General features: G+C 49.9%; 4 protein-coding genes across 10 annotated transcripts in view; 1 reads left to right on the plus strand and 3 right to left on the minus strand.

Annotated features, from left to right (window-relative positions):
- The window catches only part of LOC309641057 (uncharacterized protein), a 25,630-nt gene extending 25,497 nt beyond the window's left edge, over window positions 1-133 (minus strand). The window contains exon 1 of the mRNA XM_082420731.1: window positions 28-133. The gene's annotated coding sequence lies outside the window, so the exon portion shown is untranslated. The remainder of the gene's footprint in view (window positions 1-27) is intronic.
- Window positions 71-6,673, plus strand: NDUFA6 (NADH:ubiquinone oxidoreductase subunit A6; the record flags this gene model as incomplete). 2 transcript variants are annotated; one of them, XM_082420738.1, is made up of 4 exons in its annotated part: window positions 71-209; window positions 2,276-2,320; window positions 5,635-5,750; window positions 6,468-6,673. In XM_082420738.1, 4 exons carry the CDS (start codon window positions 71-73, stop codon window positions 6,597-6,599), a joined length of 432 nt encoding a protein of 143 aa, XP_082276864.1. In that variant the 3' UTR covers window positions 6,600-6,673. The 2 variants fall into 2 exon arrangements, with proteins under 2 accessions (XP_082276864.1, XP_082276865.1); XM_082420739.1 differs by lacking the exon at window positions 2,276-2,320.
- A 1,506-nt stretch (window positions 6,674-8,179) lies between these two features.
- Window positions 8,180-11,526, minus strand: SMDT1 (single-pass membrane protein with aspartate rich tail 1). Its single transcript, XM_082420753.1, has 3 exons — window positions 11,098-11,526; window positions 9,498-9,638; window positions 8,180-8,425 (listed from the first exon to the last, which is right to left on the minus strand). Exons 1-2 carry the CDS (start codon window positions 11,281-11,283, stop codon window positions 9,501-9,503), a joined length of 324 nt encoding a protein of 107 aa, XP_082276879.1. The 5' UTR covers window positions 11,284-11,526; the 3' UTR covers window positions 8,180-8,425; window positions 9,498-9,500.
- Window positions 11,527-11,830: 304 nt separating this feature from the next.
- On the minus strand, window positions 11,831-18,213 carry PHETA2 (PH domain containing endocytic trafficking adaptor 2). Of its 6 annotated transcripts, none has more exons than XM_082420705.1 (3): window positions 16,695-18,213; window positions 14,855-14,938; window positions 11,831-14,043 (listed from the first exon to the last, which is right to left on the minus strand). In XM_082420705.1, exon 3 carries the CDS (start codon window positions 14,036-14,038, stop codon window positions 13,250-13,252), a length of 789 nt encoding a protein of 262 aa, XP_082276831.1. In that variant the 5' UTR covers window positions 14,039-14,043; window positions 14,855-14,938; window positions 16,695-18,213; the 3' UTR covers window positions 11,831-13,249. The 6 variants fall into 6 exon arrangements, with proteins under 6 accessions (XP_082276831.1, XP_082276828.1, XP_082276826.1 ...); XM_082420702.1 differs by lacking the exon at window positions 16,695-18,213 and adding an exon at window positions 16,471-16,686; XM_082420700.1 differs by lacking the exon at window positions 16,695-18,213 and adding an exon at window positions 16,345-16,686.
- Between the last annotated feature and the right edge of the window lie 201 nt (window positions 18,214-18,414).

Genomic DNA, 18,414 nt, shown 5'->3' on the forward strand with positions numbered 1-18,414 from the left:
AAAGATTCGTCCCTCGGCCGGACTTACGGGTTGAAACGGGGTGAAGTTGGGAGGTGGTTTCTTTCGCAAGATGGCGGCGAGCGGCCTCCGCCGGGCTGCTGCTGCGGCCACCACCTCGGTGAAGCCCATTTTCAGTCGGGACATGAACGAGGCCAAGCGGAGGGTGCGCGAGCTCTACCGCGCCTGGTATCGGGAGGTGCCGAACACTGGTGAGAGGCAGCGGCGCACGCGGGGCCCCAGAGGCAGCCGCCCAAGGTCGCCGCCGTCCCGGCCTCCCATTTCTGCCGGGCCGAGCCGAGGTCACCAACTTGGGCAGAGGTGATTCCGAGCGCTTCAGGGGAGGAGGGTCACACGAGCCTTGGTGGGCCTGACCTGGCGGCGGCGGCGCCAGGGTCAGACCAGTCGTGCTCTGCGTCGGAACCGCGCTGCTAGGCGCCCTTGCCCTTTTGTCCCCCGTAATTCTTCCCGAACCCCTGGGAGGGAGAGCAAGGACTGTCAGTGACACACTCACTTTATAGGTGAGGCAGCTGAGGCACCTAGAGGCGAAGTGATCCGCGCATGGCCCAGAGCCAGCCCCTGGTGGATCTGGAACCCAGAGTCAACTCTAGAGTTCCTGAATGTGTTTACAGACATCCATTAGGTTATATAAACAAAGGGGCGGTGGGATTTGAGCGATCATCTGGTTCCCACATCCCCCACAGAGAAAGAAGCAGAACCGGAGCAGGGAAGTGACTTTCCCAAGGTCATCCAGTAAGACAGTGGTGTCTTTTCCAGTCCCTCCGGGTGAGGTGGCTCCCTCCCCAGTCTCCGAAGTCTTTTTACCTAGTTCCACAGGCCCCTAGTATTCCTTAGGAACTCCTTCCCCTGCCCCCCCAGAACCCCTGTCTTCGCTTAGATGTCAGAGAACCAATCTGTTCACCCGAAGGATTAAAATATAAGCTCCCCGGGTTCAGAGACTGTTTTTTCATCTTGGCATCCCCCTCAGCGCTGCCCAGTGTACCCGATGAAAGAAAACTTGGGGAAAATCCCATCTGAACTGTCAAGGGCAGTACAGATGTCAGGGACTGTCGATATTTGGTAATTTTGTTGATTTGATTTAGTGTGTTTCATCGTGTTTTTAAGTGAGCTAGAGCACCGTAGCACCCCTTAGGGCTGCCACTTCCTTGCCGATGTGTGAGAAGCAGTAGAATGTGGTGGTTACTGGACTTGCCTCCACTTTCCCCTTAGTAGCTGGGTGACCGTGAGCAAGTTGTTTCATCTCACTATGCCTCAGTTTCCTCATCTGTAAAATGATAATATATAGTACCTTCTTCAGAGAGTTGCTCTGTTAAATAGGTTAATGAATCTGAAGTGCTTAGGATAGTGTCTGACACTTACTTAGACGCTCATTAAGTGCTGGCTGCTACTGCTGTCTTGTTATTATTGTTACTGTTATGTGTAGGGCTTACTCTCCATGCAGAACCCAGCTCTTTAATGTACGGGAGCTGTGTCTGCTTCACAGTGTCACTTGTCTTCAAGCTGACTTTTTGAGAGGTTGCCCATGACCATAACTTAGACCCACAGGATACAAGGGAGGGAGAAACCCGGAGTGATCGAGGGCGGGTTCAGGGACTACAAACTCACATGCCTTCAGGGGACAGATGGATAATAGGCGTAGGGGAGTGACAGTAGCTTGGGTGTGTGTGTGTGGAGGGTGTATTCAAATGCAAATGTTTAAAAGCAGGTTTGCCTAGCAGAATACTTCTATGATTGCCCAAGAATGCTTCCTTGTTGCAGGGAGGAGCAGGGGGTGGCGAACAAGACCCAGATGGCAGAAAGAATAGTTGGCAAAGGGTAAAAAAATCAGTGACTGAGTTGAGGATAGAACCCAGGTATCTAGCTCATTCAAAATCAACACCCTCCAAGACTTTCCCTCAAATACTGTTTGAGAAGATAAGCCCACAGTCAGAAGGGTCCTGAGAAGAGGAGAAGGCAGGGGGTTATAGGAGCCTGTAGAGCAGGGGGAGGTTGGCGGGGGGTCAGTGGGGTGGTACACCCTTATGGGGAGGATCAGTGATCTGTAGCTTGTCGTTTGCTCAGGCCTGTGTGTACACTGGTGTCATGACATCCATCATTGGGGATTCCAGCTGAAGATCCAAACTAAGGACTGGAAATAAGTAAAAGTATTGATAATAACTAACATTCATTGAAATGCATACATATGGCCCAGCACTATGCTAAATGCTTTACATTGCCTCATTTTAGGGTGGGTTCTAATTATTTCCCTGTCTTACAGATGAGAAAACTGAGGCACATAAACTTGTCTCACATCACACCATTAGTAAGTGGAAGAGCCAGACTTCAGACCCTGATTGTCCAACTGTTGAACTTGGCTCAGCTTCTGCTGTAGTTTTCCCTGAATCTCACAGGACCCAGTTATGCTGCGCTTGTGGAACAGAGTGGCATTTGCCTGGGTGGTTGCCTCCGCATGGGAGCACAGAACAAAACTGCCTTGGATTCCCTCCTTTGAAGAAATACTACATGCTGCTTGCTGGTTCCAACATAACAGGAGACTTTCTATAGAAACTATCCATTTGTTTAATTTCCATTTCATTGAGTACCTCTTGTACTACAGGGTCAGTACTAGATGCCTAGAGAGATGAAAGTGACTAAACCACAACCCTGCCTTCAAGGGTCTTATGGTCTAGTCAGGAAGATAGGCATATATAACCAGATCATTAAAACCCAAAATATAATAGAGGTATGGGAAGTAAGTGCTGAAATGTTTAATAGTTAACATCTGTATCGATGCTTTACTGTTTATAAGATGTTGTCACTTGATTTTCGCCACATTCCTGTAGAGGAGTTAGGTAAGAGGTTATTGTCTTCCCTATGTTGTAGATGCAGAAATAGACTGAGGAGGCTGCACCCCAGGCAAGGTCCTAGTTCATGATGGTGTGGAGACCTTACCCAGCTTGTTTGACCCCAGGTCCCGTGCTCTTTTTTCATCACACCATGCTGCCTTCCCATCTGAGGATCTCCCGGCGCTTGGTATGAATGCTTCCAAAATGAATTGGAGCAGACGGCTGAGAACCAGATCAGTGTCATCCTTCCTAACCTGTCAGAGCCTCCCTGACTCAGAAAAGCCTTAACAGTAACTGAAGGAAAACACACAGATTATGGAAGTTACCTTCATCCAAAAGGGGCACTTCCATATCTTCTTTTTGTGCCTCTCAGATTTTTTCAAATTGAAATTAAAATATTCAGGATTCAAAGATTAAGCCAGGAGTCAGAGTTGAGAAAGAACAGTTGGAAATGACTTACACCAGGGCTTCTCAGCAGCGGCATTCGTGCTGGATAATTCTTTGTTGTAGAGACTGTCCTGTGCATTGTGGGATGTTTAGCAACATCCCTGACCTCCACCCAGCGATGCCATTAGCATTCTCCCCGCTAGTTGTGATAATCAAAAATGCCTCCAGATGCTGCCAGATGTCCTGGTGGGCAGAAGTCGTCACTGGTTTGACAACCACTGATTTAGACCAAAGGACAGTTCAGTGGGCTATAGCTTAGGCTGTTCCTGTTTGCCTTCCTGCAGCCTTTCTCACTGGCGGAGGGGGTGTGTTCAGGGGGTTGAGGTGGGAGAAGGATGACTAGGACAAAGCTATGAGTTTGCCTCTTTAGAGACAAGGATTCTTAACCTGGGAAGATGGGCATTCAGGGATCCGTGAACTGACATTGTAGGCAAAACTTTGCATTTGTGCCTGTGAATATTTTCCTGAGGAGAAGATTCATACAGCCAGTGCGCTGGTGTGTGGTTCAGGAGACCTTGTGGAATGGGAGTAGGTGGACACCAGCTCCCCCAGTACGCACAGAGGCACCTTGCTTTTGTCTCCCAAGGTTGGGCAGGATTCTAATATGAAAACGCAGGGAAGGTAAGCACTGATAGCAGGGGAACATTCCTCATACTCCTTTCCTTAAAAGAGCACAAAATTGTAAATTAAAAAACAATAAGCAACCTGGATTCTAGGCCCATGTTTGCCAGGGACCAGTAGTCTGACTTAAGGCAAGTCCCCACAGGCCTCTAGTGGTAAGATTCTAAATTCCAGGATCCATATTAGTTTGCATTAATTTGTGTCTCTGTCTTCTTATGGTCCCTTTGTTTGCTCTTTTCTAAAATTCCAAATGTGATACTGTGGTGTTTAACAGCTAACTCTCTGTCAGGAAATCTAGATTTATAGTGTTTACCATTTTCAATGATGTAAGTACTCCCACCACGGTTGATTTTGAGCTATCAAAGTGAAGTCAGTGACGGCCGATTTGGGAAGAGATGTGTATAATTGGCTCACCATGGCGGCCTGCTCCGGCACACCACTGGATACTGAGTTCTTTCTCATGTGATCCTCTGTCTTCTCTGTTAACACTTACTTACAAAGCTGGGATGCAGTTTCTCCTATCAGATTTCTGCTATTGCTTATTCTTTGGTTGAATCGGCCTGGCATGATCTCTCCCTCAGCAGAAGCTTTATTTTTCTATTGCTATCACTAAGTTATGAGTATAATTAAAGATTCAAACTTGGTTGTTGATTAATCCAGTCACTAGATAGCCCTCATGGTTTTCAGAGCTGGTTGTGATAGTTCCATAGACCAGAGCGGACATGTCACAGGAATGGCCACACCACCGGGTGTCCTCACCGCATGAGCCCGCTGCTCTCCTCAACCCCAGCGCTCATTCTAGCCTGAGTCTTGGTTATGCTGCCCCCTGAGCCTCGTGTGCCCCTCTCTTCTCTCCTTATTCCACGTACCACACAAGGCCCTGTTCATGTCCTTGCCATCAGCAAATCCACTGAAGGCCAACTGCCAGAGGATGAGAATAAAATCACCTAATTTTCAAAGGACGTCTATATGCCTTGTCAAACTCCCAGGTCACTGAGTCTGTGCCACTATTTTAGCGCTTAATCAGGGATTGCTGAATATTGTGATTTTAATATTTGCACTCATGGATTTAAGACCTAGAGAGCAGGAGCTACATCTTAAACTTCTCTCTTTCCTCCAGGTAACCTGATACGGTAGTAATTGTTTGCTGGATTGATGCCTTTCCCCACCTGCACACTCCGCAGGCTCCCTCAACTCTTGAGTTTGCGTGGTGCACAAGCCTACACCGTGTCACTGTGCATTCATTTCAACCGTGTCATCTTCTGCCAGCTGTTATGCTAACATTTATGGAGAGCTTATTCCATGCCAGGCACTGTTCTCTCATAGAATCCTCACCACAGCTCTGTAGTCATATGTGCTGTTGTCGTCCTTATTTCACTCACAAATAAAAACACTCAGGCATAGAGAAGGGAACATGCACAGAATCATGTAGCTGATAAGTGACAGAGCTGGGATTTGAACCCAGGTTGTTCATACTCTTGAACTGTGCTATACTGCCTCTTCAGATGCAGTGGGCTTGTCTCCCCAAACAAATTTACGCTCTTTGAGAGCAAGTGCCATATCTCACACTTCTTCACATCCTCAAGCACCTAGCTTAAGGTCAGGCTAGTATTTGGTGAATGGAATAGACGGGCAACCTATGTGTTCAATGACTAGCCGTTGACTCAATTTTTTTAAAAACACGTTTTAACCATCTCTACCCTGAATCATGTTTTCTTTTTAGTGCATTTATTCCAGCTAGACATCTCTGTGAAACAGGGACGGGATAAAGTCCGAGAAATGTTTATGAAGAATGCCCACGTCATAGACCCCAGGGTGGTTGATCTTCTGGTCATTAAGGTAACTGACTCTCCCTGACTGATTTAAAAGAGTAGCCAACTTATCCAGAGCTTCTCAGTCTTCTCAGATGAACACTTTATCTCCAAGTTTAAAAGCAACTACTAGGTCAGCAACTGTTACATAGTGTTTCAAAGGAATAGTTCAACTTGGAGGTTCTCACCTGGTTAAATAGATTATAAGATTATTCAAGGGAAAATCCACTGGGGCTTACATTTTAAAACTAAAAACAGAGGAAAGTTTGAACTCTTCTTGAACCTCATCCCTGGAAGTTACTGCTTCACCTGGTTGCCAGTTTTCAGCCGGAAGAGCAGGCCATGGAGTCAGATCCTGGGCCTGATTCTGTCTCTCTGGTCCATCTCATTAGCGTCAGTGGCAACTTCAGCATGGTCCAGTAAATAACACGGAAAGAATGTTAAGCAGGAATGTAACTTAAGCCAGTCAGGTTAGGCAGTCAGGGGGCAGAGGCCTGGTGACCTAAAATCTCCTCTTGGAACCAGTCAGCCAGAGAGTTAAGGAGTATTTGAAAGGTCTCAGAGATTACTTAGTCCAACCACCTCAGTGTCCAGATGCAGGAAGTATGGTCTAGACACAATATGTTACTTGCCCAAGGTCACTCAGCAAGTCAGTGCCAGAGCAGAGAATCGAGTCCTGGCCTTCAGTGTTGTATTCCTTCCACTCAACCACTCTGACTGAAGACCTCTCCCCTCACTTGTGCAGGGAAAGATGGAACTGGAAGAAACAATTAAAGTGTGGAAGCAGCGGACACACGTTATGCGGTTTTTCCATGAAACAGAAGCACCAAGGCCAAAGGATTTCCTGTCCAAGTTCTATGTTGGGCACGACCCGTGAAATCACTCAATGGAAAAGTGCATGTTGATATTTAAATATTTTAGAGCACAAATAAACTCAATATATGATGGTCATTTCATGATAGAATTCCATTGGTGAACCAATGAGAAGCTCTACTTCTGCAGTCTCACTTTTTGTCTGAACAAGTTGAACACACCACCTGTTCTTTCCCTTCTCCTGAAGTGTGGTGTTTCTAGTAAATTAGATTCTCTTTTCTCAGAGCCTTGCATGTTGGTAAACAGGAATGGTGAGGCCATCTGCTCAGAAACTGCCATTCTGGGTATGATGCTGGATGGCTTTGTTAACTTAGCTGTTTCTACAGCCCCCAGGATTGGATATTTTGGTGTAATGGCACAGATCATCCAAAATCCGCCAGCTCTTGCTATTGGAGGAGGATCCGAGCAGCACTAAGAGGCCCAGAAGTAGAGCTGACAAGCTGGGCTATTTTTCCCTGGGTTCTGAAGAAAATGGCTGCTCAGAGGCCTAACCCCCTATCCGCAACAAGCACTGGTCCTTAAGATGAAATTAACTTCCTTCTCAATCAGGCATCCTGCTAGGGACACAGCTGTTCAATGCACGCACAGAAGTATTCCCTTTGCAAACTGGAATGTAGCTCTAGCGACGAGAATAAGTCTTGACCCAGGTTAAAGACCTGATCTGTTTGCTTTGGATGGTAGTCTTCTCTGTTCCTTCCCTGGACAGTCTAAATGCTGGAGAAAGGGGTTCAGTATCTATAGGTACAGTCACCCTGAGGATTCCCAAATTTTTCAGCACCAACAATCCCTTTATTATTATGTTGTTGTTGTTTTTAACATCTTTATTGGAGTATAATTGCTTTACAATGGTGTGTTAGTTTCTGCTTTATAACAAAGTGAATCAGCTATACATACACATATATCTCCATATTTCCTCCCTCTTGCATCTCCCTCCCACCCACCCGATCATCCCACCCCTCTAGGTGGTCACAAAGCACCGAGCTGATCTCCCTGTGCTATGCGGCTGCTTCCCACTAGCTATCTAGTTTACGTTTGGTAGTGTATATATGTCCATGCCACTCTCTCACTTTGTCCCAGCTTACCCTTCCCCCTCCCCGTATCCTCAAGTCCATTCTCTAGTAGGTCTGTGTCTTTATTCCCATATTGCCCCTAGGTTCTTCATGACCTTTTTTTTGTTTTTTTAGAGTCCATATATATATGTGTTAGCATACGGTATTTGTTTTTCTCTTGCCCTTTATTATTTTTTCATCTAAGGAAACCAAGTTTTGAAAGAATTCTAAAAAGTGGTATTTCTCAAGGAGTTTTAAACAATCAAAGCTTCTTCTGATTGCATGGGATAACTAGCCAGTGTTACTCAACACAAAAGCTTGAGCCTTTAGTTAGCCTGTGTAGCTGTTGGGCTTTTGTAAATAATGAAACTTGGTCCCAGGTCCCCATGATTACCTTGTGGATCCATAGGGGCCTGGAGGCCCTGGGTTGTAAATCAAAGACCTATTTGTTCAGCTGATAGAGATAGGACAGCAGGGTGAAGAAACTGCAACTAGAGCCTACTTGTATTGAGACACTTCAGCCATCACTCAGTCCTACAGAACTGATGTTTATTATGTTGATTCATAATTTGATTATGCTCAGTGGACAGCACATCTCTAGGAACCTCCCGGAGCCTGGGGATCTGAGCTATGGTCACAGACCATGCAGGAGGCTTCACTGGGGTTGGGAGGCTGAGGGCTTTCCCTGGGCCCATCTGCTGATTGATAGGGAAGGAGGAGAGGCTGCGAGCATCACCATTTCTTAAGTTAGGGCTTTCTCCTTTCTATACTTCTCCATGCCCTGCAAGAAAGGAAAGCAGCAGTGAACTGGGTGACAGAGCCTTCCTCTTACCATATACTGAAAGAATTCCATAGAGTGGTTCTACCAAACATGGCAGGAGATAGGCAGTTTTGAGTACATTCAATTATTCATTCATATATATACTGAACATTCACCAGAGACCAGGCACTGGGGGCCTAAAGGTATAAAAAGACATGTTCCCTGCAGCAAGAATATGGTCAAGTAGAGTTTAGGGTATATCTTAAGCATATAATACTGACTGTCACAAGAGGTACTGGTCAGTTAGGAGACAGAGCAGTCACTTTCAAATGGAGGAAAGACTTCATCAAATATAATGAAGAATTGGTGGAAATGAGACAGAGCAGTGAGAATCTTTCAATTGGGAGGAATAATGGGCCACTGGGAGTGGGTAAGAGAGTGAGTAACTCAAGAGATAGTGAATATTGGGGATAGGTATGTGGTTGGGAATATGGAAGATAAGGCTGGAAGAACAGGTGTGACCAGATCATCGCAAGCCTTAAATGCCAGACTAAAGAGTCAGGAGGGCCCTTGTTTATAACAGTAATGCAGCCAGTCAGCACATATTAGGGCACAGGAAGTCAGCACAAGAAAGCTGAATGGAACTGGCACAGGGGAAGGGTTTGTGAGCAGTGTATGAACCGGGCGGCAGTGCCTGTGTACAGGCTGTGCTGGTGCAGAGCTTGGTAACCAGAGCTCACTGATGAGGGCCTGCAGTTTCTAAATTTCAATGTGGAGCTGGTGAAATGAAGTTGTTTGTGGTGGGTGTGTAAGGCATATTAAATTGTCAAGAAAATTTGTGGGTTGAGAAAATTGAGGGTACATAAAAGGGCAAATAGAAAAGGCTGGCTGGGATCCAACCTGGTTGGAAGAGACGCCAGTGAATTCCTAAGTCAATAAGATAGTTTCCTTCATCCAGCATAGAGAAAAGGTGACATAAAAACATTAGTCACCAAGAGAGTCAATGCATTAAAAGTCTGTGCTTCTGCTTCGAGTGTCCACATTCTGCTACCAGGCTAAACTGCATCACAGTTGCATCAAAAGCAAGTCTTACCTGTTAGTCGTCGTCATCATCATCCTCTGGAACAAAAATATCATGCTCCTCAAGTAGAGCAGCAAAGTTCTTGCTAATTAGCGTCCCGACATAGAGAAAGGGGATCACAACGGAGAACACACGGAGAAGGCCGAAGGACATCTGCAGAGGGTCAAAGTGGTGGCTGTGAGCGCCAGAGCCCACTCTAGTAGGACCACAGAAGGCCTGGCCCTCTCAGGGGCATTCCCTCCTGTGGACCTGATATCCATCATAAGCAACTTGATTTTAAAGTCCTTGGAAAAGTTCAGAGCAAGAAAAAAAATTACAAGAAGAGATAAAGTGATTTTATGGCCATCAAACTGTACACTGGAAAGACAAGTACAAGGCACTCTTATGGACATCTAAAAGTTAGGGCCCAACCTATTAATTACTTGCAGATACTCATAAACAGGTGAGAAAGTACCAAGAGCTGGACTAGGGAATAGAGTTCAGCTCTCCTTGAAGAAACTACTAAATACATGAAAACAGATTACAAAAAAATGAACATGTACAGTGAAGGGATATTCTATACAGTTCTTTAACTGGTTCCCTGGTGCCTGAGAAATGTGATTTCACTACATTAAATTTTAGAAATATGTTTTGAAAATTGAGCATGTCTTTATATTAAAAGACTAGCTATTTAAATGGACTGGCGGAGTTTCAGTAAAATTTCAACATTTCCTCTCATACTTTCCTACGGAGTTTCAAAAAAAAGTTTTTTTTTCTCTTCAGTTGTGCCTCTTTAAAGGCAGCTCTTCCCCAACATGACCGTGCTTCTTGCTGTGAAACAACCCTGAACTCACCTTGTGTGAGCTTGCGTCGGCCAGACTAGCTTTAAAAGAATGTTTTGTAACTCTCACACAGCGCTGGAGTCAAAAAGCAAACTTACTTGGTATAAGGGACTGTTCCTATTTTACTGAGAAAACTCCAAGGGTACTGAGGGCATGTGATAACAGTGGTGGGAAAAAATAGGATCTGGTGGGAGTTGTAGCAGCAGGAAATCTGAATTCCAGAACCTAAGTCAGCTGCTAGCTTTGGACAGTGGCTTCACTAGTCTGGCCCCTGATTCTTCATTTGTAAAAACACTGATAGTAATAATTCTCTGCATACCCAATCACATGAATTAAATACTAGGTCAAAACTCGCAAAAAGATAAGGTCTGTCCCACTTACCCTTTATTTACAAAGTCATTCCACAATTCGTTTTTCATCCCATCAACTCTATGGTAGAGAGGTTACATGACTTGTCTATACTGGATGCATAAAGCGGAGTCTTGTGGCTCCGGAGAGTCAGGGCACCGCACTCCTCACGATGAGCTAGTGCAAAGTGCCGTCTTTCTCCGCTCTTGCCCCCCATCTTCTGTCTCCACGCACCCTACTCAACTCCCGGATCTAACCCGACCATTTCCTCCCATTTGTCAAAATTAGCAGCGCATTAGCGCAAAACTTTGTCCTTGATCCGTCTTCCGGTCTAAGGCGGTCGTTCGACTGGCCTTTGCTCCTATCAATCAGCGTGAGCCCGCACACACTCCCCACAATGACAGTCCTCGGCCCCTTCGCCCCGCCTCCAGGCAGACACTCACTTTCACCGGTTTGGGCAAAATGGCGCCGCTGCGAGTAACGATGACTGACCTCGATGGTACCAGACTCCGAACTAAGCCGCCCCGACCGGCGGAGACATCGCCACCTTTCCCCAAGTTCAGCCCGCTCCGGAAAGCCCCAGATCCGACGGGTGCCAGCGCCAGCCAGCGAGCCGCTCCGGACGCCATCTCCCAGCTCCCCTCCCCGTCCGGGCACCTGCACCCCACCACCCGGCCCCCCTGCCGCCCTCTGGAAGAACGCCGCCGGAAGCCTCGCGAGGCTTTAGGGAGCAGACGAGAGGGCCAGCTCACAGACTTGCGCAATGCGCCTAGTTCCTGTTGCGGCCCGACATGGTGACGTCAGGAGGATGACCCCAAAGGCCCGGTACACCCCTCATTCGGGGCCTGGTGGGCGGGACCACCTGACTGGCGTTGTCCTTGTGAAGCCTTCAGATTTCTGGCATTGTTGCCGCACCCAGGACCGCCAGGGCGTGGCAGAGCAGGGGGTTGTTGAAATGAGAAACCACTTTAATTGAACTTCAAACTATTGTATTTTTTTTTTAACAATTTAAAAATACAAATTTATTACTCGTGCTACTTGAATGATTTTGGAATTTTATTTCATGCCAAGGTATATGTTATGTATAGTTAAATGGAAAATATATCTGAAAAGGGGGGAAATGGGGGCTTTCACACAAACTGTCCAGGTGATTGCTAAAGTAAACTTGAGCCAAAATAAGTAATAAAAAACCATAATGTTTTAATCGTATAACAATAGGCAAGATAACAAAAAGCCCATAGTGTCTGTGTATAAAACAAGATGCATCGGGGCTGTGGGGCTCCCATACAGGGCTGGGAAGGTGGCCCCTCTTCTTGGGAAACAGGCCTGGCTTCCTAGGAACTGGTCCAGGACCCTGGACGGCATGTCAGCCTCCTGGACTTAAGAGGCTCTGAGCCCAAGCCTCAAGCTCAGGCTGTCCAAGGCCCCAGTAAGGGAGAGAGGCTAAGAAGGGGGAGACTGTGTATATTGGAGTAGGGGGATGACTGGACCAGGCTCTGCATCTTCCATCCAGCCTCTGCCACCACACCCCTAGGCTATCAGGCTGATCTGGCCTCTGGCTCTGTCCAACCAGCCACTTTTCCTCTCAGAACAATCGATAAAGCAAATGCTTGGCGCCATGCTGGTGAGAGTAGGAACAAGAGGATCTTGGCAGGTACACACCGGGTGCCGAGCAAGACTGTGAACGAGTTCCTAGGGGGTTTCAGGATCAGGAACATCTCTCTGGGAGTCCAGCCAAGACAGAAGAGTTTATCACAGGGTGCCAGGAATCCTGTGCCCAAGCTCCTAGAATGCCCAGGACTGAAAACCAAAGTAAGAAACTGGCTTTCCCAGGGAGCCTCACTGCCTCCCCACTTCAGCTTCCTACTTGGCAGCTGAGGACAGAGTACAGGAAGGATTTCTGCTGACATATAAAAGCTACTGGCCCTCCTGGGGCAATGACCAAGCACTGTCTGTTGACAGGGCAGCCAGGGAAAGAAGACGGGGCCCTAACACTTTCGGAGCAGGATAAATCCCTCTTGACTGGCTAAGTGCCCTCTCCCTCCAAAGGGTCCTGTCCAAATTGCAGAGTGGGGGTCCCATGCCCAATCTTCTCATCACTCAGGATGAGCCGGGCCCCAGAAACCCCCATAACACAGTAAACCCACTTTTTCTGACAGTATCAGTCCCTCAAGCCAACACTGCAGTCAACTTCTGGTATTTATACAAGATTCCCCATGTTGGAAATTGTGTCTGTAGAATCGTGTGTAGGTGAAAGGCAGAGCGGTCTGTGGTCATGTAATATTCCCCACTTCCTCCATTTCATTAATATCCCCTGAGAGAGGGGCAGAGTCAGGAGACCTAGGTCTGTGGCTGCTGAGCAAGCCACCTCTCCTCTCTGGCCCTCAGGAAATAAAGGGGTTGAAAGTTAATGATTCCTCAGTCCCCTCTAGGCATAAGGGTGGATTTGGAACCTGGAGTAAGCCTAAAAAGCAGGAAGGGGAGAACTCACATCCAACAGCAACTTCAGAAACCAGTAAACATTAAACTCTTGAAAAAGCACTGGCCCTGGTGTCCTGACCAGCAGGACAAGGGCTGAACCCGAAGGGCCCAGGCTCAGGGCCTATCTTGTTCCTCGCAATCTGGCTGGCTCCCCTGGGCACTCTGCAGCCACGCCCGCCTCAGCTCCATAATCTCCTGGCCATACCAGTCATGTAGAGTAGAGAAGCAGGAGGTCTCCGGGGACACAGGGCTCTGCCTCCTGCCTAGGAGGAGGCTGGCAGGGCCCTGCAACTCCCACTCGGCCAAGCCCCGCCCTGCTGGCCTGCTGCCCCCTTCTTCCACCAAGCCCATAGGGCTGCAATCTCTGGAGAGGGAGTGACCATTCTCCAGGCCAAGAGACCAGTGGTCAGGAGCCTGGGGCTTACAGCGGCTGGGAATGGCCTTCCAGGATGAGTGGCGATGCAGGTCCAGGCTGTGGCGGGCATCACGCAACTGGCTCTCCAGCTCACGCACCACCAGGCGCATGTAGCCAAAGCTTGCCCTGGACAGTGCCTTCACCCAGGCCTCCTGGGCCGCTGGCCCATCTGCCGCGAGCAGGTGTGGGCGCACTCCAGGGGCGTCGAAGCGGATGGCAAAGGCAAACTCTTCAGGCACGGGAGCCTCGGCCAACTCCACTGTGCAGCCCTCCAGCACCACTAGGCTCAGTGGGGCCCGGCCCTCTCGACTCTCAAAGGAGAACAGCAGGTTGCCTTTAAGGACAAACCAGCACCTTCGGCCAGTGCCACTGGGGGTGGGTGGAGTCCCTGCACCCCCCCAAGTGCGCAGGAAGCCTGCGTGGTCTGCTGGGGAGTCGCTCAGGGCGTAGTGGGCCACACTCCTCTCGTTCAGCTTCATGGCTCCCATAAGAACTGTGAGGTGAGAGAGGTGGAGACAGATCAGAGAGGGAGGCAGCCCTTGTGCCCCTGTGGGAAAAAGAGCACTGGCTCTGGAAAGACCTGGGCCCCAGGCCTGTGGGCTCTTCTCACTTGCTGTGCCCTGAGGCTCTCAGTGTCTTCCTCTGTGAAATGGGCTCGTCTCCCCTGCCTTTTCTCTCAAAGCGCTGTTGTGAGGATCATGCAAAAAACTGGACATCAGAGGACTCAGAGAAAAGGATAATGCGATTGTATCAGACCAGGAGGTATGGCAGGGCTTTGACACAGCTGTTTAAAACCCAAAGGAAAAGTCATCAGCTGAGCTGAAATGGACCCCAAACTCATAAAAACCATCGTGCTTAAACCATCCCCTAATCTGAGGGCCCCTTAGCTCCAACCCTGAAGCCAAACATCCAGGGTTTCTGTGACCCCCGTGGACCCCTGCTGGCCTTTCATTTGTTAATGGCACAGCTGTCCTTTAGTAGCCTTCAGGGCCAGATAGGGCTGGGGTGGGGCAGGCCTGCCTCATTCCTCCATCAGTGTGGGTTCAGACAGGGACCTGCTCAGTAAATAAGAGCGAAGTACAAACACAGGGCATGATTGAGTAGGATCAACCTCAACCAATGAACGTTGGTGCCCCATAGGTCACAAGTGGCATCTCATCCAACTGTCCTCCTGACTCACAGAAAACTGAGGTCAGGACAGTGAAGGTGAACTGCCCACGGTCACATGGCCAGTGAGAAGCGGAGCTTGGTCTCCTGATTCCCTCACACCCTTTGGGGGCAAGTCTTGGCAATGACCCACTTACCAGCAGAGCTCACTGGGCAGGGGCAGGGGCCTCTCTTGTCTGGCCACACGGCTCAGCCCTTTGACCACGTGGTTTCCGGGGCACCTGCAAAAGAATTCTCAAACCCAGTCAACCCATCCTAAAGGATGAAAGCTCCTACTCAGGCTTTGGGGCCAAATGAAACCACCACCTCCTCCAGGAAGCTTTCCCTGACCCCTGATAATCGCCCCACCACCACCACCACCATCACGGGACCACCCAGGCCCTGCACTTATGACCAGTTTAAGGAGCTGAGTCCCATTGTCCTGATCATCACTCTTCAGACCTCATTGCCCTGCCCTCTAATGCTAGGTCAGAGTTAAATGCCCTCATAGCTTCTTGCTTTTCCCTTCTAGCACTTGTCACAGTTTATTTGTGGTCTTTAAGTAACCTAATCTGAGAGGCCTGTCCTGATCACCAAGGTGGTCTGATCTAAGGTGACCCAACTAGCACCCCCTCACTTCTGTTTTCATTTCCTTCATCCCGCAATGATCTCCTTTGTGTTTACACTGCTGTCCCCAGCCCCAGAATGTCTAGGGCAGGACTGGGCTTGGCTCCCAGTGGAACCCCCAATATCCAGCCCCTTGCAGGGCTTGGAAAGGCCCTCTGAAAGGATTTGTTAAAATAACTGTGACTACAACAGTGGACAAAATAAAGTCTCTCCCTCCTGGAGCCTACATTTCAGCGGGGGAGACACGCTGTAAAAAAAAAAGACAAAAATAAATAATAATTAGTGAATTTTAAAATTAAATAATAACGTAAGGACCGGTCTTGACAAGGGCTATGGAGTGAAGCAAGCAGGGTCCTGAGATGGGGAGGGGCCATTCTCCGATGGTGGTCGAGGAGAAGGAGGGTGAGAACACAGATGTTTCCTCGAGGAGTGGCCTCAGCTCCGGGGCGCGGAGAGGGGATCCGGAGCCCACCGAACTGTCTCCGCACCCCCTCACAGGGACAGGCGTCTTCTCCTACCCACCTCCCCGCTCCGGGGATGCGAGGCCCAGACTTCAACCCCGGCGGGAAGCCGGTGCACCGCGTTTTTCTGAATTCTTTTGTTAGAGGAGCGGCGGGCTGGGGCGTGGGACCCACTGGCCGGTGGCCACCGCCGTGAGCCCCTAACCCGCTGTCGCCCTGAAACAGGGTGGCCTCACCAGGAACTCCTCGGCGAGCGCCGCAGACTCCGGGTGCGGCTGCCGCCTCGGTTTCCCCATCGCGCACGGAGCTGTCCCGCCACGTCCCCGCGGGCCACGCCCTCCCGGAGGCCGCCTCCTCCCGAGCCCGCCGGGCCCGCTCTCACCTCCGCGCCCCCGAAGCCCAGGAGGGCGACCCGCGGGGTGGGCTGCGGCCGCGGCCAGGGGCGATTCCGGCTCGGGACCCCACGCCTCCGCCCGCGCCGCTAACTTGGCCACGGGAGCGAAAGACCCCGCTTGGGCGGCTCGAGTTACCGCCCCCGCCCCTCCCCGCCCACGACTCACTAGGCCTCGCGATCCGCGAAGCCGCCCCGCGATCCATGCCCGAGGGAAACTGAGGCCCGACAGGCCGTGACCCGCCTGAGCCACAGTGCTGGTCAGTGGCGGGAGGCCTCGAACGCAGAGTCCCACCTCAGGCCGTCCGGGGCCCTCGGACCCAGTCCACCTCCCAGAGAACTCGGAGACCTTCCCTTCCCCCCTCCAGTCCCCCTCTCCCCGCCCGGCCCACTTCTCCCGCAGAGCCAAGTCTGGGACGGCCTCGGCCCAGACGCCTCCTCTGGGCGGGCTCCTATCCAGCCCGCGAGGCCCGGCCCAGCTTCCCAGCCACCCAACCCGGCCCCTGGAGTCGCCCGGACCTCTGCTTCTGGGGATTATCCATTTCTGCTTCCGCCACTCCCGCCGGCCTGAAACGCAACTTCAGCGGCCAGACTCTGCCTGGAGTTAGTCGACAGCTAGGCCTGCAGTGAAGGTTTCAGGAGTGCACAACCAAACGCAGGAGGCTAGGGTTTCCCAACAGCCCTGGAAACCGGTGAGCTCAGAACATCTGCCCATGAATTTGCTGGTTCCTGCGTCAGAGTTCTGCCCTTGCAGTTCCTGCAGCCTAGAATGCTCTTCCTTCTCAACCCTACCCCTCGGCTCTAACTCCTCAGGGCTCCTTCACATCATTTAGGTCTCAGCTCAAATGTCCCCTCCCTGGCCATGAGAAAGTAGCCTACCTGCAGGTCTCTGTCACATCCCTGGGTTGTATTTTCATTATAGCACTAACCACTCATAAAAAAAGCTTCCCTACATTCATGCTTTTACTTCCTGTTTATTATGTCTCCCCCATTAACTTTTATTCAGTTAATAATAGAAACCTTGGGCTTCCCTGGTGGCACAGTGGTTAAGAATCCACCTGCCAATGCAGGGGACATGGGTTTGAGACCTGGTCCGGGAAGATCCCACATGCCGCAGAGCAACTAAGCCAGTGCACCACAACTACTGAGCCCGCGAGCCACAACTACTGAAGCCTGCGCGCCTAGAGCCCATGCTCTGCAACAAGAGAAGCCACCACAATGAGAAGCCCGTGCACCACAATGAAGAGTAGCCCCCGCTCGACACAACTAGAGAAAGCCTGCCCACAGCAAGGAAGACCCAAGGCAGCCAAAAAATAAAATAAATAAATAAAAATTTAAAAAGTAATAGAAACCATAATAAATGTGTTAGAAGGCAATAAATTTTGTGGAAAATATAGAGCAGGGGCAAGGAGACTGGGAGTTGGGGGAGTAGGGCAGTTGCAATTTTAAAAAGAATGGTCAGGGTAGGGCTCACTGAGAAGGTGACCTTTGGGAAATACTTGAAGGAAATGAGGGAGCCAGTCGTGCCAAAATCTGGAGGAAGAGTATTCCAGGCAGATGGAACAGCTAGTGCAACGGCCCAGAGGCCTGTTGTGTTTGAGGAACTGCAAGGGCGGGGAGGGGGGCAGGGAGGAGCAGCAGGAGGTGGGGTCAGAATGTGCGGCTTGGGGCTTTGTAAATCTGCGAGAGCTGATACTCAAGGCTGAAATAAACACGGTCTTGAGCTATGTTTTAAAGCAGCGGTTCCCAACCTTTTTGTCACCAGGGACCGGTTTCGCGGAAGACAATTTACCCACGGAAGTGGGGAGCGGGGGCGGTGGGGGGATGGTTCAGGCGGTAATGCGAGAGACGGGGAGCGGCAGATGAAGCTTCACATGCTTGCCCGCCGCTCACCTCCTGCTGTGCGTCCTGGTTCCTAACAGCCCGTAGACCGATACCGGTCCGCGGCCCGAGGGTTGAGGACCCCTGTTTTAAAGGATTTCTCTGGCTGCTAAGGAGAGAATAAATGTGGGTGGAAGCAGACCGGTGAGGAGGCTGCTGGAGTAATCCAGGCAAGAGGTGATGGGGGCTGGGAGAGTAGAGAGAGGTGGCCAAATTCAGGATGGGTTTTGAAGGTAGAGAGTGCAAGGTTTGCAGAGAGGTTGGATGTAGGGAGTGAGGGAAAGAGGAGGCAAGGAGGACTCCAACGTTTTGGCCTGAGCACCTGGAAGGAGAGTTGCCATTACCTGAGATATGGAAG

Source organism: Balaenoptera physalus, assembly GCF_965194825.1.
Source record: "Balaenoptera physalus genome assembly, chromosome: 13".
NCBI classification, from domain to species: domain Eukaryota; kingdom Metazoa; phylum Chordata; class Mammalia; order Artiodactyla; family Balaenopteridae; genus Balaenoptera; species Balaenoptera physalus.

Bases quoted from the DNA above. Each gene is read 5' to 3' on its own strand.
- PHETA2 (XM_082420705.1), bottom strand. From the start codon at position 14,038: ATGGGAGCCATGAAGCTGAACGAGAGGAGTGTGGCCCACTACGCCCTG.
- SMDT1 (XM_082420753.1), bottom strand. From the start codon at position 11,283: ATGGCGTCCGGAGCGGCTCGCTGGCTGGCGCTGGCACCCGTCGGATCT. The intron at 9,639-11,097 runs GTGAGTGTCTGC...GACCCTCTGCAG, and splicing joins TTTTGCCCAAACCGGTGAAA to ATGTCCTTCGGCCTTCTCCG.